Genomic DNA, 16,900 nt, shown 5'->3' on the forward strand with positions numbered 1-16,900 from the left:
GATAATTCCATGAAAAAATCACAATTTCATATATCACCGGCCCAAATGACAGATTACCATGAGGGTCCAAGGCAAGACAACCAACCTAATATAAAGTAAAATATATCCATTCAGCACGTCCATTTATTTTTTCCCCCCTTTTTTCTCTATTCCAGCCATTGATAAACTGTCCCACAATAGTATCAGCTCTATTCATTTGCAAATGCACACACAAGCATAAACACGTAAGTGTCACAACCCATATATTGTTGATTAATAGAATATGGATTGGCGGACTTCTAACTGGCAGCTGGAATACAGAATCGATCATTCAGTTGTTCAAACTGAGTTTGTCTGCACATTTTATTTTCATGGATTAGAACTACAACAAACACATCCCCATGTAGCTTAGTACCAAAAAGACAACGAACTTGCTAGGAACTTGCTGGACAGATTGCTATATCTTAGCAGAGGCCTAGCATACCCTGCTAGTTCCATCGTGATACACAAGCCTTCTCCAGTACCTCACAACTTCCTCTTCCTTCTGGTGCTCTTTTTCATCCTTGGCAGGTGTCACATGGGCAGCGATGCGACTATGGAGTTCATCCAACTCCTTCAAAACTTTCTGAATGAGCAATACGAGCCTCTCCGCCCTGTTCCTGTTTAAATCCTCCCTTATCACGATACGAAGGACTGCCAGATGTTGGGCATTAGGAGGCATCGTGCAGGCTGGAATAATCCACCCAAACTTCCGCAGGCTCTCTGATATCTCGAACACTGTATATGTGTTGCTGTCTTTAAGAGCAATGGCCACAAGCGGCACCCCAACATCCTCTGAGATGATCTCAAACCGCCCTGTTTTCTTTATACCCTCTTTTAGCACCTTTGCATTTTCCATGCAGTTGTCCATGACACTCTTGTAACCCTTGAGATAGATAAAGACGCTGTAAGTCGTAACAAATGACAGTATGCACTTGACGTTCCAAAAATTAAAAGGGTTTTCTTCATTATCTGCAACCAACCTAAACCAATTCTATTCCAAATATGCCGAGTTACAAAGTAGCAAGATAGTGGGGTTTGCAATTGCCAACACACGCACATTTGGTATGTATGGAATGGAATAGAAAAAAATAGAATTTTCATTGCATTCATTTACTATCTCTTTCCATTCAAATTTTCTTTGCATTCATTTCCCATGTCATTCCATTATCACTTTCACCTATCTCATTCCATTCAACAAACCAAACATGACAGATCAGTTGATAATGGTGACAATACACAAGCACACACAAGCACAAAGATGGTAAAAGAACTACTAAAATGATGGATTTGATGTGAAAAGTACCTCAAAGCCTAGCCTTATGAATTGATAATATTGAGCAATTACTTGACTAGAGCCTGCCAAAATATTTAAACTAAAAAATCAAAAGAAATAAAAGTGGTTAAACCAATAAAATTCATAATGATGCTCTACATAAGCCCTTGTACAACGGGAAAGTCATTATCAGAAAACTGTACATAAGTTAATATCCAGTATCAGAAACAATAGTAGTTTATTATATATTTAGTTTAATTAGTATAATATTATGTGTATTTTGGGGGCTTGTTTGTAGTATTTGTGTAAAGTATGAGTTTGTTTGTAATTCATGCAGTTTTAGGGATATGTGTGTAAATTTATGTGTTAAGGCTTTTTTATAAATAGTGTGTGAAGGCCATGAATATTAGAAGGGCCTGTTGACTTAGTGATTTGGCAGATTCTTGGATGACTTTTGGGAACAATATCGGTGTGTGCCTGAATCTTCTAATTTTCTTGGGGACTTGTTGCATGTGCCACTGTCTCTAATGCAATGTTTGGAGGGAATTCCTATTTTTAAGGAAGATGGGCTGGGTAAAGAGCAGCAATGTATGAATAGGAATTTGCCCTAATCTTCTAGAGGAGATTAATGGGAAGGATTTAGAAATGGACCCAACTACCATTGGATAGTTATGGGTATTTGTCAAAGGAAACGAAGTTTGTCATGGCACAACAAAGGTGAAGGCTAGTGGAAATTAGCGGACCTGCAGTGTTTCATTAATTATGATGCCAGGGATTTAAATAAGGGTTTTCTTATTTAGTTTTTGTTACTTTTTTCCCCCCATTTTGTTAGTGTTGTAAGGTTAGGGATGGAGGAGAGAAGCTAGAAAGAGAGAAGGGGAGAAGATGAGAAAAAAGAAGAAGAAAAGAAAAGTAAAAAGGTGGTAGTTCCCTTCAAGCATACATACAACTTTAGGTATGCTCTCTTATATATTAATAATAAAAGACTAATGGACAAAAGTACCCCCACTACACAGCCTAATTACTCAAAATCTAAAATAACATATTCTCTTTTAACACCCCCCACCTCTCAAGCTGGAGGTGTATGACTGTCACCTAATCCCAACCTTTACAATCATTACTCAATGTGGGCTTAAATAAAGGTTTAGTGGAAACATCCCCTAACTGATCTGCTGATTTCATGAAGTCCTCACGGCCTTCTTCAACACAACATCCCTTACTAAATGGCAGCCCACTTCAATGAGCTTTGTCTCCTCATGAAAGACTAGATTGATAGCAATATAAATGGCTGCTTGATTATCACAAAACATATCTATTGGCTTTGTTACCGAAAATTCTATCTTTGAGATTAGAGTCTTTAAGCACACAAGCTCACTCATAGTATGAGCCATAGCTAGGTATTTTGTTCAATACTACATCTTGCTATAGTAGTTTTTTTTTCCTACATTGGGTAGATTACTTCCTACAAATGTATAGTATCTAGTAGTAGATCTTTGATCCTCAACAGAGCGTTCCAATCTGTATTAAGAGTGTCCTATGATCTCATAGTTTCTATTACATTTTTGTATCTAACATCTACTTTGAGAGCTTTTGAGATTCCGCAAAATCCTAAAAATAGCATGTCCATGTGATTGTTTGAGGTTCTCCATAAACTGACTCACTGCCCCTATGGCAAAAGATATGTTAGATCTAGTGACAGTAAAGCAGATCAATTTGCCAGCCAACAGCCTATATCAATGTTTGTCTTAAAAGTTCGGCCCAACATCCATATATAACCTCATGTTGGGATTTGTAGGAGTATTGTAGCTCCAAGAAATCGGTTTCACTTAGCAAGTCGAAGATATATTTTCACTAATATGGATTCAAACCCTTACCTACATTGTACAATCTTAATACGAAGAAAGTAGTGCAGAGTACCCAAGTCCTTGATTTTAAATTTCGCTTGAAGCCACTGCTTGACATCTTCAATCCTGCATTGGTCACTGCATCTGATGATGATATCATCAACATAAACTACCAATAGTTGCCTTCCCTCACATGCGCTTGGTCATACAGCAGGAAATGGTGTGCATGTGTTGGGCCATGTGGTAAGTGTGAGCGTGCATCCCTTGGCATCATCCTGCATGTGCTAAGGCATGCGGTAACCATGAGTGCAAGCAGCCTCAACATACCAGGAGGTTGCTTCATGTACATGTTCTCAAGACCCCCATACAAGAAGGCATTCTTTGCACTCAACTAGTGTAAGGGCCAATCAAAATTAACTGCTAATGAGATCAATACGTTAATAGAATTTAGTTGAGCAACAAGAGTGAAGGTCTCAAAATAATCAATACCATATGTTTGGTGAAACCCTTGGCAACTATAGCCGTAAGCTGTTTGATAGAGCTCTTAGGAATGTATTTGATGGTGTAGACACAATGACACACAACCAACTCCTTACCCGAAAAGAGGTGTTTGAAAATTGAGTGGCACAGCTGTAATTTCTGGGAAAGTTACAGATGAATAGTGCAAGCACAATGGTCTTTGTGTGTTTCATATGGCTTTGTGAGAGAATTGCTCTGGAAAATTTAAGGCCAGTTATAGAAAGTTAGAAACTGAAATATAGAGAGAATCAAGATAGAGATACAGTCAAGAGAAAGAAAGAGAAGAAAGGAGGATGAAGGTTTCTGTAGAATTTTGATGACTGCAGAAGTAAAAAAAAAATGAGAGAGGGAAAGAGAATTAAGGGAGAGAAAATAATGGGCTGGAATGAACAGGGAAAAAAGTTCAAGAAGAAGAAGGAAGAGAGAGAGAGAGAGTTGCAGAACAGAAATTAGTGACAGTAGACTGGAAATAGAAATATTAGAAGTGGGGGATTGAAAATTGGCGAAATGGTGTGTTGTGGATGGGCTTTGATGCCAAATGATGTAGGAAAGCATCCTGTAATTACAGCCAACAAATAGTTTGGGATATAGAGTAGAGGAGAGGGGAAATAGAAAAAAGAGGAAGGAAGACAAAGAAGGAGATACAAGGGGAAAATCACACTTTAACTTTCAATTCAAACTCATCATAAACCACCTCTTACGTGGCTTACACACACTATTTATAAGAAAGCCTATAATATAAGAAATTACACATACTCCCCCAAAGGTACATGAAATTACTAACACCTAAAAAATACAAAAATATTACAAACAAGCCTCCAACATACTTCATCCTACTACAAGAAAACTACACACGCATAATAAACTACTTTTAACTAAACAAATTTAGTACCCAACAATCTGTTGACCCTATCCTTTGAAATTGGCCTCCAAATTTGGTCAAAATGATTTATCCAAGTACCTGTTTCCTATCCTATCACATTGGATCACACTATATGTGAGTTGTTTGGCTAAAGAACATGTTGGAAAAACTTGGTTTTCCCCATTCTTGGCCTATGGAGTTGGGAGTGTGATAATCAAGCTCCGATTCATATTGCCTCCAACTCAGTCTTGAATGAACGGATGAAACATATTGTAGTTGATTGTCACTTTGTTCGGATTGTGCAGAAGCAAATTAGAGCCACTCGTGAAGTCTGAATTCCCGCTTGTTGATTTATTCACTAAAGCACTCGGATGTGCTTGTGTTAAATCTATTTGTAACAAGCTAGGATCACATGATATCTATGCTTCAACTTGAGGGGAAGTGTTATGGACTACTTCAGTTATTTAGTATTATTGCTGTGTTATTTCTATGTTAGTAAGCATGAGTTAATGTGAGTTAATAAGGATATTGTGGCCAATTTTTTCTTTGGGGTAGAAGACAAGCTTCATATATTACCAATATTGGAAAACTATACAGTGCATTAGCCTCTTGCAATGGAAAAGAAATCACAACATTACAGAGCTAAAACTAGTGCCTCAACTCCTAGAACAGTTTAGTCCAGTGTAATCATTGTTATGTACTTGGCATATATATATTATAATTAGAAGGGAGAGACCTATCGTTATGATTAGGTCCTCATATTTACATGATGCTCTTAAAACATCACCAAATAGGATAAGCATTTGTTGTAAAACTCTTCATTAAATCATCAGGTTCGTTTTTTCCCCTGCAAATTATAGTTGCAATTTGCTACTGGTGTTCAATAGCAAATATTCTGGGCCAGTTTATTGGCTGCTATGTTGCTAGGACATGCTTATGAGACAGCTGATTTGTTCTTTTTTGGATAAAGAAATTTAGTAAGGGAAGAAAGAAAAAAAGTAATAGAGAGGAGGATGAGGCATCCTCCTGGCTACCAAGAACAAAAAGTAACAATGAGGAAAATCTAACATTAGAAGGCTAATGAAGTTCACCAATCCCTCTGCAAATCAATCTGAGAAATCCCTGTTTAAAGCCATTTGCACAACGCCAGAGTGACTCGAGAAAGACCACCCTACTTGAAATTAAAGTAATAGTGTCAAAACCCTTTAGAGTCTTGTATTACAACGTAATTAGATCTGCACAACTCCAAAAAAGGGCTCTGCTCTCCTCATTAAAATCCCTAACTGAAAGAAAAACCACTCCAAGAAGATTGGCTAACTCAATGCTCCCCAATGATGCCAAAACAATTCTTCCAAATACGTCACAAATAGGGACAATGTACAAACAAATGTGTGCACATCTCCCCATTCCAACAAAAAAGCACACATGCGTTAGTCAGCATCTACTTTATTTGATCTTCTCCTTTAAAGCAAATTATTAGTGTTGAGATCGTGGAACAGATGTTTATATGACATGCTGACACTTGCAAATTCTGAAAAAATGACATGGACACAATAATTAATAATTAAATAAGTAAATAGTTATATGCATGTTCCAGAGTGCATACTATAAATTCTGCTCTTTTAATTAAAAAAATCATGCTTCTATAATTCACTATAAAGTTGAAGGTCAATCAAAGTTTATTTCCTGGTGTGTATTTTTTGGTTGTTGAAACGTGAGATTATTTCCCATTTGTTCTTCCAATGCTCCTTTTCGTGGGAATTTTAGAACAAAATGTTTGGCATTTTAGATGAGCGATGGGGTTGTCCTTATTTGGAGGGTATGCACTGTCATTCTTTCGAGGGCTTTGGTAAAAGCAATGGAAGGAAAAGCTTTGTGGAGAAGTGCTATTATTTCTGTTATTTGGTGCATTTGATTGGAGTGTAATGTGGGCCTCTGTTGCTCCCATTGATCTATTATGGCATAGGGTGGTGTTCCTGGTGTCTCTTTGATGTTTTACTGATGGCTTTTTTGAAGAGTTTCTTTAACTGATCTGCAAGGGATTGGAGAGCTGTTCTTCACCAGGTGTTTTCGCTTTCTTGTTTCTCTTCTTGTTTTGTTGTTCTGTGTACTGGAGGATGGCTTATCCTCCATTTTTTTGTTTCTTTCTTCATTCCTCTTGTGGTACAGTTCTTTGTTTTATGTGTAAAAAGATTATATTAAGAAAATCTTTGTGTATTTTTTATCCTCATGACTATACTCTGTTTCTATTTTGGGAAAGACAGTCTTGATGTGTCCACTAACTTTGAAGTGTAGCCTTTGTTTCCTTTCTACTAAATGTATGTTTGAGGTTAGAAATTTTTTAAAAATTTGTGGACATGCTAGGGAGCATTTTGAATTGCAGGTGTGTTTTTGGAGTGATGCAGGCATCTGATGTTTAACGGATGTTGACAATCACTCCTTCCTTTTAGAGGTATCCCTGCTTCTGAACCTGGAATAACTCGGTTGAATTGGCGTGTTTCTTTTCAAATTCTATTAGGAACAGACTTTTCCAACTCCTGGTTTCTGTTCAAGCATTGTTATCGCTTCTAAAATTTGTTTCCATGATGCTATAGTTGAGTCTACGATAATGTGCTGTTTGATCTATTAAAAGTTATAATGACATTTACTAAAGACGCAGGAGGATTTCTCATGATAAGTGCAATCCTCTTTTGCTTTGTGATAGAATTATTTTCTAGCCTCACTTTGGGTATTTTGGTAGTTTGGGGATATATATTTGGATGACGTACAAAGTTATTAGAGCAATTTTGATGTAATTTTTTTTCCTTTGGAATTTCTTAACCTCCCTTTTTGTGTTCATTTTCTCAATAATTATTCTTTTTTCTATCCAAAAAATAATATCCTTAAATTATTAGTTTTATTGCAGAGGAGGAGTTCTTTGGAAGATTGGATGGAAAAACTGCTGTCTAACATTGATTTATCGAGAAGTGCTCCAGTGGCAATCTTTCTTGAGCTAGAAGCTGCTGCAAGGTCTTGTAGGTGTCTCCTTGATGCAGTTATGCAAAATGAAATTTTGTATTTTCTTTCTAGACTTTCACAAATCTGAAGATAAAAAGTAGCCATTGGTGATGCTCTAACTATAGGCTTATGGATAATCTTTGAGAAATACAAGCTATGGTACTAACTTCTTGATGTTTTTTACTTTCAGCATTTGATGATATTCACCGCAATTCAGATGTGACTTCTTCTGCTAGTGGTGTGGTTCCATCCTTTCAATTCCAACCCAAGTCTGATGTTTATGTGGTTTCTGGTAGTTCTTGTATTGCTTCAGATTATGGTTATGATTCTACATATGAAAAATCTGATGTTGGAACGCCAAGGCATGCAAGGGATAACTTTTCAGAACTGGGAATGGACAATTTGACAGCTGATCAAAACTAAAGTGCCGCAATAGACACAAATCTTAAGTTTGGCATGTATAACAACGATAATGGTTTGCTAATAGGAGACTCTGTTAGGGAAAAAATAGGAAGGTTATCTAGGCATAAACTGCAGATCAGAAAAGAGAACAATGTTATTGGAAACAATAAAGTTAGTGAAAGTACTTCTAAAGCTGTGGTTCAACTTGGGGATGAAATGGAACCTTTTTCTGAAGTAAAGAATAGCAAGGTGGCTGATCATGTTCAAAGACTATCAGCTGAGAGTGTTGTGAGTGACATAAGTTCTGTTAGAGCTAGAGAAATTTCAAACCTGGGGATGATAAATTCTTTTGGTGATGGATCCATCGACTTTCCTGAAGGTTCTGAGGCCCCAAGAACAATGGATAGCCTTGCCAGCTCGGGTGACCCTATAGTTGTTCTTCCATCAGATGAATGCCGTAAAATGAACAGGGTTCTTATTACCTTGCAACGTAGACTGGCTACAGCAAAAACAGATATGGAGGATCTTATAGCAAGATTGAACCAAGAACTTGCTGTGAGACAATACCTTACAACTAAGGTATGTTGCAATGAGTTCTATGCTTTCATACACCATTATTATGCCTGAAGGACTAGATTTTAAATTGTTCTCACTTCATCTAAGCTCAACCTTTACTGCATGTAGTCATTATTTGACTGTTTCAATGGATTTTGATGTGTTAAAATGGGTATCATATTGTATATCTGGGTTCTTGATGAGGTGGTGTTGAGAGAGGAAGGATGAGATTCCATTCTTAGGCAAGGACAATAACAGGGGATTTCTGTGAAAGCATGATTTTTTGGCTAGAGAAGGTCTAGGTCAGAGAGAGTCTTGGGCAAAAATGTCGCCAAAAGTTTTTCCAGAAGAGGTAATAAGAGGGGGATTTATAATGTTGGGGGTGAGATCATCCTCCAAAAGGAGAAGGCCATCTAATGTTTTGATCAATGAGTGAGATTAGAGAATGTTCCATTAGTCTATTGGCATACTGACATGAGGCTAATTTGGAAAGGAGCAGAGAAAGGACACAGTGCAGATGATGCAGAAGACACAACTTGCTAAGAAATGGTTAGCCTTCTTAGGTGGCTTTTGTTTGGTGTTTCTGGAGGGTGGTCACTTCTGTTTTAGGTTTTTTTTTTTCCCTCTATTTTATTTTTTTTTCCCTCTATTTTAGTTTTTTTTTATGAGAATATCTCAATCTCATTCTCTTTCTTTGTACTCTCTTGCTCTCTTAATATATGCTCTTTTTATCTTTAAAAAAAATGAAAATTTTTTTTGGTGGAAATCAGGCCAAATTCTGTCACACTGAAACATTGGGGATCTGGTCATGTATCCCATGATTATTCCAGTTCATGGTGGGTCCCAATTTCTAGAAGTCCTTGATTTGTAGGGTCGTGAAAAACTGACAATATTGATGGTTAATGAAGCTAGCTTGCAATCGCAAAGATGACAAAGTGAAGTTATGATTATTTTTTTATAGCAAAAGAAAATATTAATGCAAAGAAGGGAGAGTTACAACCTATGAGAGGACATGAGATCCTCATTGCAATCTCTAACAGGGCTTTATTGACAGTGTGGAGGGACTTCAAACCCAAGCCTCCTAAATGAAAAGATTGTTTCACCATGCCCCATTCGACAAAGTGAAATTTGAATTCCACCCCGAAGCTTCCCCAAAGAAACTTCCTTTGAATTCCTTTAAGTGTCTTGGCAACTAAAGTCGGTAGGGGGAGGAGAGAAATGAAGTAAACAGGGAGATTTGTCAAGGTGCTTTTGATGAGAGAGTCTGCCAATTTTTGCTAAGAAATTCCTCTTCCATCCAGCCAGCTTTTTTTCAAATTTCTCAATGATGGGATCCCACACTCCTTTGTTTTTGAATTTGGTGCAGAGAGGTAGCCCAACGTTGTTATAACATTGCTGTTAATCTTGATATTTTTAGAAAGGAATTAAAAAAAAAATTATTGCCTTAACACACCCCAAATAATTTCAATCAAAATATCACTCTTATTCTGCAGATATGACTGAAACATGTTGATTTTCTATTGTAGGTCAAGGATTTGGAAGTGGAACTTGAAACTACCAAACATAATTGTAAAGACAACTTGCAGCAAGCTATTCTGATTGAAAGGGAAAGATTTACTCAAATGCAATGGGATATGGAGGAGCTTCAGAGGAAGTGTCTGGATATGGAAATGAAGTTGAAATCTGAACAGGTTTAATTTTTTCCTGGTAGTCACATTATCATTGCAGTAGATCTCTTTTTCAATCAGTTACCTAGAGGCTCCAATGGATGGTCTGTTTGATCATTGCAGGAAGAAAAGTTGCATACAGAGTCAGTTAAAGTATCTGTCATTCAAAAGAATGAGATGTTACTGCATGAGCTGGATGTTGCAAGAGAACAACTTCTGAATTTACAGAAACAACATGAAGAATTTGAGATAAAATCAAAGGCAGATGTAAAGGTTCTTGTCAAAGAAGTTAAATCTCTTCGCAGTTCTCACTCAGAATTGAAGCAGGAGCTGGGCTGAGTGATGAAAGAAAAAATAGAAGTGGAGGTATTTAATTGTTTCACTAAACATGTCATTTCTTCTCATTTTTGTTCCATATTCTAGTGTTGCTAATCTTTTGAAAATTGCTAATAAATTGTGGAAGTTGAAGTTTGGGATTGTTAAAGCTACAACCGTACTCCGTGTCATTCATTTCCTTGTTTTAGTCTTCATGTTCTTTTAGACCTGTAGTTCTCAAATCAAATGTGTCTGCACGTGCATGCATATTTGTATGTGTGTGTACATATTAAGCGTGTGCCTCTGTGTGCATTTGTATGTGCACATATTTATGTTTGTGTGTATGTATACATATAAACGTATACACTTGTGCCTAGAAAAGATTCTATGTTTTTCCTCTCATGTTAGAAAGTAACATATTAGTTTTTTCCCCCTTTTCACATAATTACCTGGAACATGTTATGTATGATTCTCAAATTGTTTTTCTCCTGGGCAGTTTTCAATTTTTTCCCTTTTAATTATTTATTCTAATATCTAGAAAATTTCCTAAGATTTTTCATCTCATAAGAATGAATCATATTGGATTTGTAGTATCTTTTCCATGTTTCATCAGGATTTTGGTTTATCTTGAGCTAGCTAAATTCAAAATTAACTGCAACTTTCATGTTCTGCTGTTCTATGTGTCTTGCCAGAGGGTTCTTCAAAAGGAAAAGAAAAGAAGGGAAATTGTAGACGCTGCTAATGCGAAATTGCTCCATGAATGTGAAATTCTTCACAATCGACTAAAAGAATGCAGTGTTAATTTTCTTGTTGAAGAGGAAGATGCATCCTTTTGATGCAGTTGATCTATTGACAACATCTGATAATCGGATAGGTCTCCTACTTGCTGAGGTATATTCATAAAAGTAAATTGTCTTTCTTTAACCAAAATTTTACTTATACGTCTCATTTTGAAACAAGTGATTCTTAGAATAATTTGTGTGAATCGACACTTATGTTTTGCTGTCTTTCTTCTTGATAGTCAATAATTTGGAATACATACTAAGTAGAATGGTAAGTAGTCATAAATTGTTTGGTATGAAAAAAATATAAAAAGAAAAAGGCTCCAAGAATCCCAAAAGTCGGAGAAGCCTGTGGGATTTCTCTTATCTCTTACAGATTCTGTTCGTTGGATTGCTTAGCTGACATTCAAATAGCTGCAACACTTACGTAATGTTAAATTTAGAACCAATGTATAACAAAATAGAAAATCTTGAATGATAAAGGTGGAATTTTAGGAAGTAATTTATCACAAGAAATAAGAGATGTTGGAAAACTTGGCAGTTTGTACAATTATGAAAGAAAAATAAAATTTATATTTTTCTGCTAACTAGGTTTGTTTTAAAATGTTGGTCCAGTCAATAGGCATCCAAGAAAGAGTATTGGGGGGGGGGGGGGGGGAGGGTTTAAATTGCGTGAATAAAAATTTGCCAAGTTAACAATTGATCTCAATTTAAGCGGATAGAGTATGGAAGCTAAATAAGAGAACTCCCAAACAAACAATCAAACCATGCAAACAGGAACACAAGATATTTATAGTGGTTTGGTCAACAGTGACTTACATCCAGTCCTCAAGCAACAGCTTGAGAATTTACTATGAAACAATATTACAACCCTTGTGCTAGAAAGCCTTTTGGAAAACCTGTACAAACTTTGGGTATGAGATCCGTGCGAGCTAGAAAGCCACTAACTGCACTAGAAAGCATTCGGACTACCTGCCAAAGCAACAGGCAGAAACCCAGTCAGATCAGGACATCCGTCCCACTCGAGAGTTACAGTCCTACAGATGATAAAGAACAATGCCACACAACTCTCGAGCCTTTTCTTTATACATGTGTATATAAAAGAATAGAACAACAAGGATAATCTCAACTTCAAATCATTTTAGGGAAGAAATTAGTTAAAGCTTCAAAATATTCTCATTTTGGGTAGGAAATAATAATCATATATATTTTCCATTAAAATCAAGTATAGTTTATTAAAATGATCCAAAAAAATTCCAAACCAAGATTTGATAAACACATTTTAAATAAAGAATAAAATCGGAATAAAAATAATTCAGAATTCAATGAGTACTTTAAACTTTTAGGAAATTCTAGACTAGATGCAAAACAGGTGTCTATAGGGAGTTCTACAGATTCATAACTGCGTCTACACAGAGTATCTTGCGTCTATAGAGAGTATTACTCATCTACTGGAGAGTATTTAACAAATTCACCTGTTGCGTCTATAAGAGAGTATGACACATCTATAGATAATATGCAATAGATTCACCTACTGCATCTATTGAGTATTTGAGTTCTATAGAGAGTATGACACGTCTATTGATATTATGTAACAAATTTATTAACATCGTCTAATTGTCTGTAAAGGAAACAGATTCAACACAGATAGTCTATGGGTACAATACAGTGCATCTATAGGTTCAACCATGAGTGTCTATAGATGTGTTTAGGGGTTAGTATAATTTGGTTAAAACTGAATTAATCGATTAACCGAGTAAATTCGTTCGGTTTGGTTCGGTTAAAAATTTATTCGGTTCGGTTCGATTTCCACTTTTGTTAAATTTAGATTTTCGGTTTTTGGGTTCAGTTTATTCGGTTAATCGATTTAACCGAAATTCAGTTCGGTCAGTTTTGAGTTGGTTAAATATGGAATTTCAGTCAGTTCGGTTAATGAGATTTTATAACTGAAATTTTTTGGTCCAGTCAGTTAATCAACTGAATTCACCGAACCGACCGAATTCTCACGCCTAGATGTGTTTATAGGGCATATATAGCGAATCTTAAAAACACTTTTCATGCAAACTTGATTTACTAAAGCAAATAATATCACTAGTTAGAAATACAACTCTAGTGTTTTGAAAATCATCAAAAGAGGCTTTAAGTAATACAACACACAAGGTATTTCAATGCACTCCCCTTTTTCGATGTAGACAAAATGCTTAAAAACAAGGTTTGATGGAGGAAGAAGAAATCAAGTGTAGGCTCCCCTAAATTTATGCCATCAATTAAAATGGAAGAAGATAGAAAGACCAGTCTCTCCCCTTTTTTTGTCAACGTCAGAAAAGCTATGGGAGGGAATGAAAGCTATCTAGAAAGTTCCCACTAAATTTGTTCCATCAACAAAAATTAGAGATTTTGAAATATATAAAAAGAGACATGTATGACCACTAGATAGTCAACAGATGAGCCAACAGATTCATTTATATATTCAGAACATATTAGGAACAATATAGAACAGATTCAGAATAATCTAAAACAATTTCAGACAATTTAAAACAGATTTAGCAATAGATTTAGAAACAGATTCAGAATAAATTTAGTATTAAATCATTAACATAACAGAAGAACATCATGAAAATTTATAATCTCTCCAATACCAACTATCTCTCTCCCTTTTTTATTACATAAGTAAAGGAGGAAGAGAAATGAAAAATAAAATAAAGTAAGTTGTATGTAAACCATTAATAAAAAAAACCATTTTAATCATGACAAACTCTCAGATAATTATGAAGATATCTGAGGTTCGGAGCTTGGGTTTCTGATGAATGTGATAGAAATTTTTGACATTGATGAAGCTCAAACTAGGGCTTCCTGTAAAGCATTAGAACAGTGACCGCAGAAGAAATTCTAAACATTCTTACGTTTCTTAAAGACAATTTGAAATGTAAGCTCCTCCTTTTGCAAAATTTTCTCTGATTTTAGAATACATTTTAAAAATGCGATCCATTTGTTTAAAAAACAATGAACCATGCCGATGAACTTATTATGGAACATCAATGTCTTTCTCAACAATTAGAACACCTCAATCAAGATTATCATGAGGCTGGTTTAATCATGTTGGAAGTTTAAATATCATCCTCAATCACGGTGTTCAGTGTCTTACCAATTACGTCTCACCCATTACCATAACCATACCCTTTGGAGTACGCCCCGATCATGCACTTCAAGTTACTATTTGTTTAGTTTTCCTTCAATAATTTTTTTTTTTTAATCTTGGCAATGCTAGGATGAACTAGCAATCTCTCTTTAGGAATCCATATTTTATCTCACCTTTGCTTTGTTTTAAAAAGTATTTACCTTTTGTTTTGCAAAAAAATTTCATTCAATGTCGCCTTTATTGTTACAGAAATAACATCTTATTAAAGGAGATGAATATTTGGGGGTTTTTCTAAAGAAATTCTCATACCATTTTCTACTTTAAAATTAAATTAAAACCTAAACTACTTATCTTAGAAACACATCTTCGGTTTTCCAAACGAATGTCTAGATTTTCTCGACCATTTTTAAACCTTTCTAAGAGTTTTGGATTAATCATTCACTTGATTGTGCAAATCAGTTTTCTTATTTTCAAGATTACCAATTTTCTTTAGAAAAACTTCTTTCTTATTTCAAATTCAAACACTTTTAGCTCTTCTTGATTAAGTTGTTTAAGCTCAAGATTTCATTTTTCTAAAGCAATTAATTTTTGTTTATTTCCAAATACTTAACACAAGCATCTTTAAGTGCATCTTGTATATCATCCATACAATTAGACACAAATTAGTCTTCTGCTAGCCATCGGACTTGCTGCCAGGATAAATACTTAACACAAGCAAAATTAAGTGCACTCTGTATATCATCCATGAAAAATGAAGATGAAGATCACATTACCTTAGGTTCTTCCTTCAGACTTGCCATTAGACTCACTGCCAGGGTCTGGTCCATGTTTGAACCACTCTGTGTAGCTGCCATCTTTTTATTTATTTATATTTATTTATTTTGAGGAGAGGACAGTCTGCATGAGCATGTCCCTGATTCAGAACAAGTAATATCATCTTTCTTTTTTGATTCATCTTTATTATACATTTTTCTTCATACAAATCCCTTTTTTGTTAAAAAAATTGCTACATTTTCTAACAATTCTTCTTATTCTTCATCATCATCTGTTGAGCTTTCATCTGATTAAGAGTTCCTTGGCCTTGAGAGCAATATTCACTTGAGTAGGCTGCTTATTAATCTTTATGGTCATCTCTTGTGTAATGAGATCCAATCCATTCATCCATAGAGTATTGAGGTTCTTTGCTTTTGCCACAGCTGCAATTTTGGCTTCCCACTTCTTTGGTAAAGACCTGAAAATATTTTCAACAAGATCACCATTAGGAAAAGTCTTACCCAAATCTTTCATAGGATTAGTGATATTAGTAATGCCAGTTACTAATTCATCATCGTTCATAAGAAACATTTTCAAATCCATGCATCAGTAAGTTAATTTTATATTTTCTAACTTGATTTGTTCTTTTATGTACAGTTTCAGGTCTATTCCAAGTTTCTTTTGCAGAACCACAACTTGTATTCATTAGGATCTAATGTGCAATTTAGAACATTCATTGCCTTGTCATTTAATTGAATTTTCTTGTCATCATTTTCATTCCAAGTCAAATTTGACAACTAAAACACCATCAACAATTTTATATATATTTAGTAATCCATTCATGATAATTTTTCATTTTAACATCAATAGACTGAATGTAATATATATATATGTATGTATGTATATCTTTATACATATATACATACAGATGGCGAAGTTATATTAGTAAGTTGTTTAATGAAAACCAAATAGAATAGGTTTGACAAATGAGGAAAAGAATAAAAATATGAAATTTATTCACACAATTAGGTTAAGTTTGCACTTAAAAAGATGAAAAATGAGAAAGCTATAGGACCGGATAACATCCCAATTGAAGTTTGGAAATGCTTAGGTGATAACAGAATTATAAGGTTAACTAAATTATTTAATACAATTATAAAAACTAAGAAAATGCCAAATGAATGGAGGAAAAACACTTTAATACCCATATACAAAAATAAAGGAGATATTCAAAATTGTAACAACTATCGTGGAATTAAACTTATGAGTCATATGATGAAACTGTGGGAAAGGGTAATTGAACAAAGATTAAGGTTAGATACAAAGGTCTCAGAAAATCAATTTGTTTTTATGTTTGGGAGATCTACCACAGAAGCTATAGCCACCAATCCACCCAGATGAGCAGTTGAACAATAGGGAGATTTCCTTGTTCCCATCTTTTAAGAAGATTAATGGAAAAGTTTAGGAAAAAGAAGTGCGACTTGTATATGGTATTTATTGACCTAGAGAAAGCATATAATAGGATACCTAGGGAAGTTTTATGGTGGATTTTAGAAAAAAAAAAAGGTATATGTAGTTGGTATACTGAGGTCATTAAGGATATGTACGAAGTACGACGGAGTAATGACTAGTGTAAGGACTATAGATGGAGAAACTAAAGAATTTCCAATCACCATAGGTGTACATCAAGGATCTACTTTGAGCCCTTATCTTTTTACTTTAGTGATGGATCAACTGACTAAGAGTATTCAAAATGAGGTTCCATAGTGTA

The 16,900-nt window shown here is 35.1% G+C and overlaps 1 protein-coding gene and 1 pseudogene across 1 annotated transcript; one reads left to right on the forward strand and one right to left on the reverse strand.

Moving 5' to 3' along the window:
• Positions 1-164: 164 nt before the first annotated feature.
• LOC131163118 (glutamate decarboxylase 5-like) lies at positions 165-15,611 on the reverse strand. Its single transcript, XM_058119854.1, has 3 exons — positions 15,150-15,611; positions 12,057-12,209; positions 165-904 (listed from the first exon to the last, which is right to left on the reverse strand). The coding sequence occupies exon 3, from the start codon at positions 887-889 to the stop codon at positions 455-457; it is 435 nt and encodes a 144-aa protein (XP_057975837.1). The 5' UTR covers positions 890-904; positions 12,057-12,209; positions 15,150-15,611; the 3' UTR covers positions 165-454.
• Positions 7,499-11,358, forward strand: LOC131162856 (PX domain-containing protein EREX-like; annotated as a pseudogene).
• Positions 15,612-16,900: the final 1,289 nt, after the last annotated feature.

Source organism: Malania oleifera, chromosome 8 (assembly GCF_029873635.1).
Source record: "Malania oleifera isolate guangnan ecotype guangnan chromosome 8, ASM2987363v1, whole genome shotgun sequence".
NCBI classification, from domain to species: domain Eukaryota; kingdom Viridiplantae; phylum Streptophyta; class Magnoliopsida; order Santalales; family Ximeniaceae; genus Malania; species Malania oleifera.

Excerpts from the sequence above, each read along its gene's own strand:
- LOC131163118 (XM_058119854.1), bottom strand. The coding sequence starts at position 889 with ATGGACAACTGCATGGAAAATGCAAAGGTGCTAAAAGAGGGTATAAAG.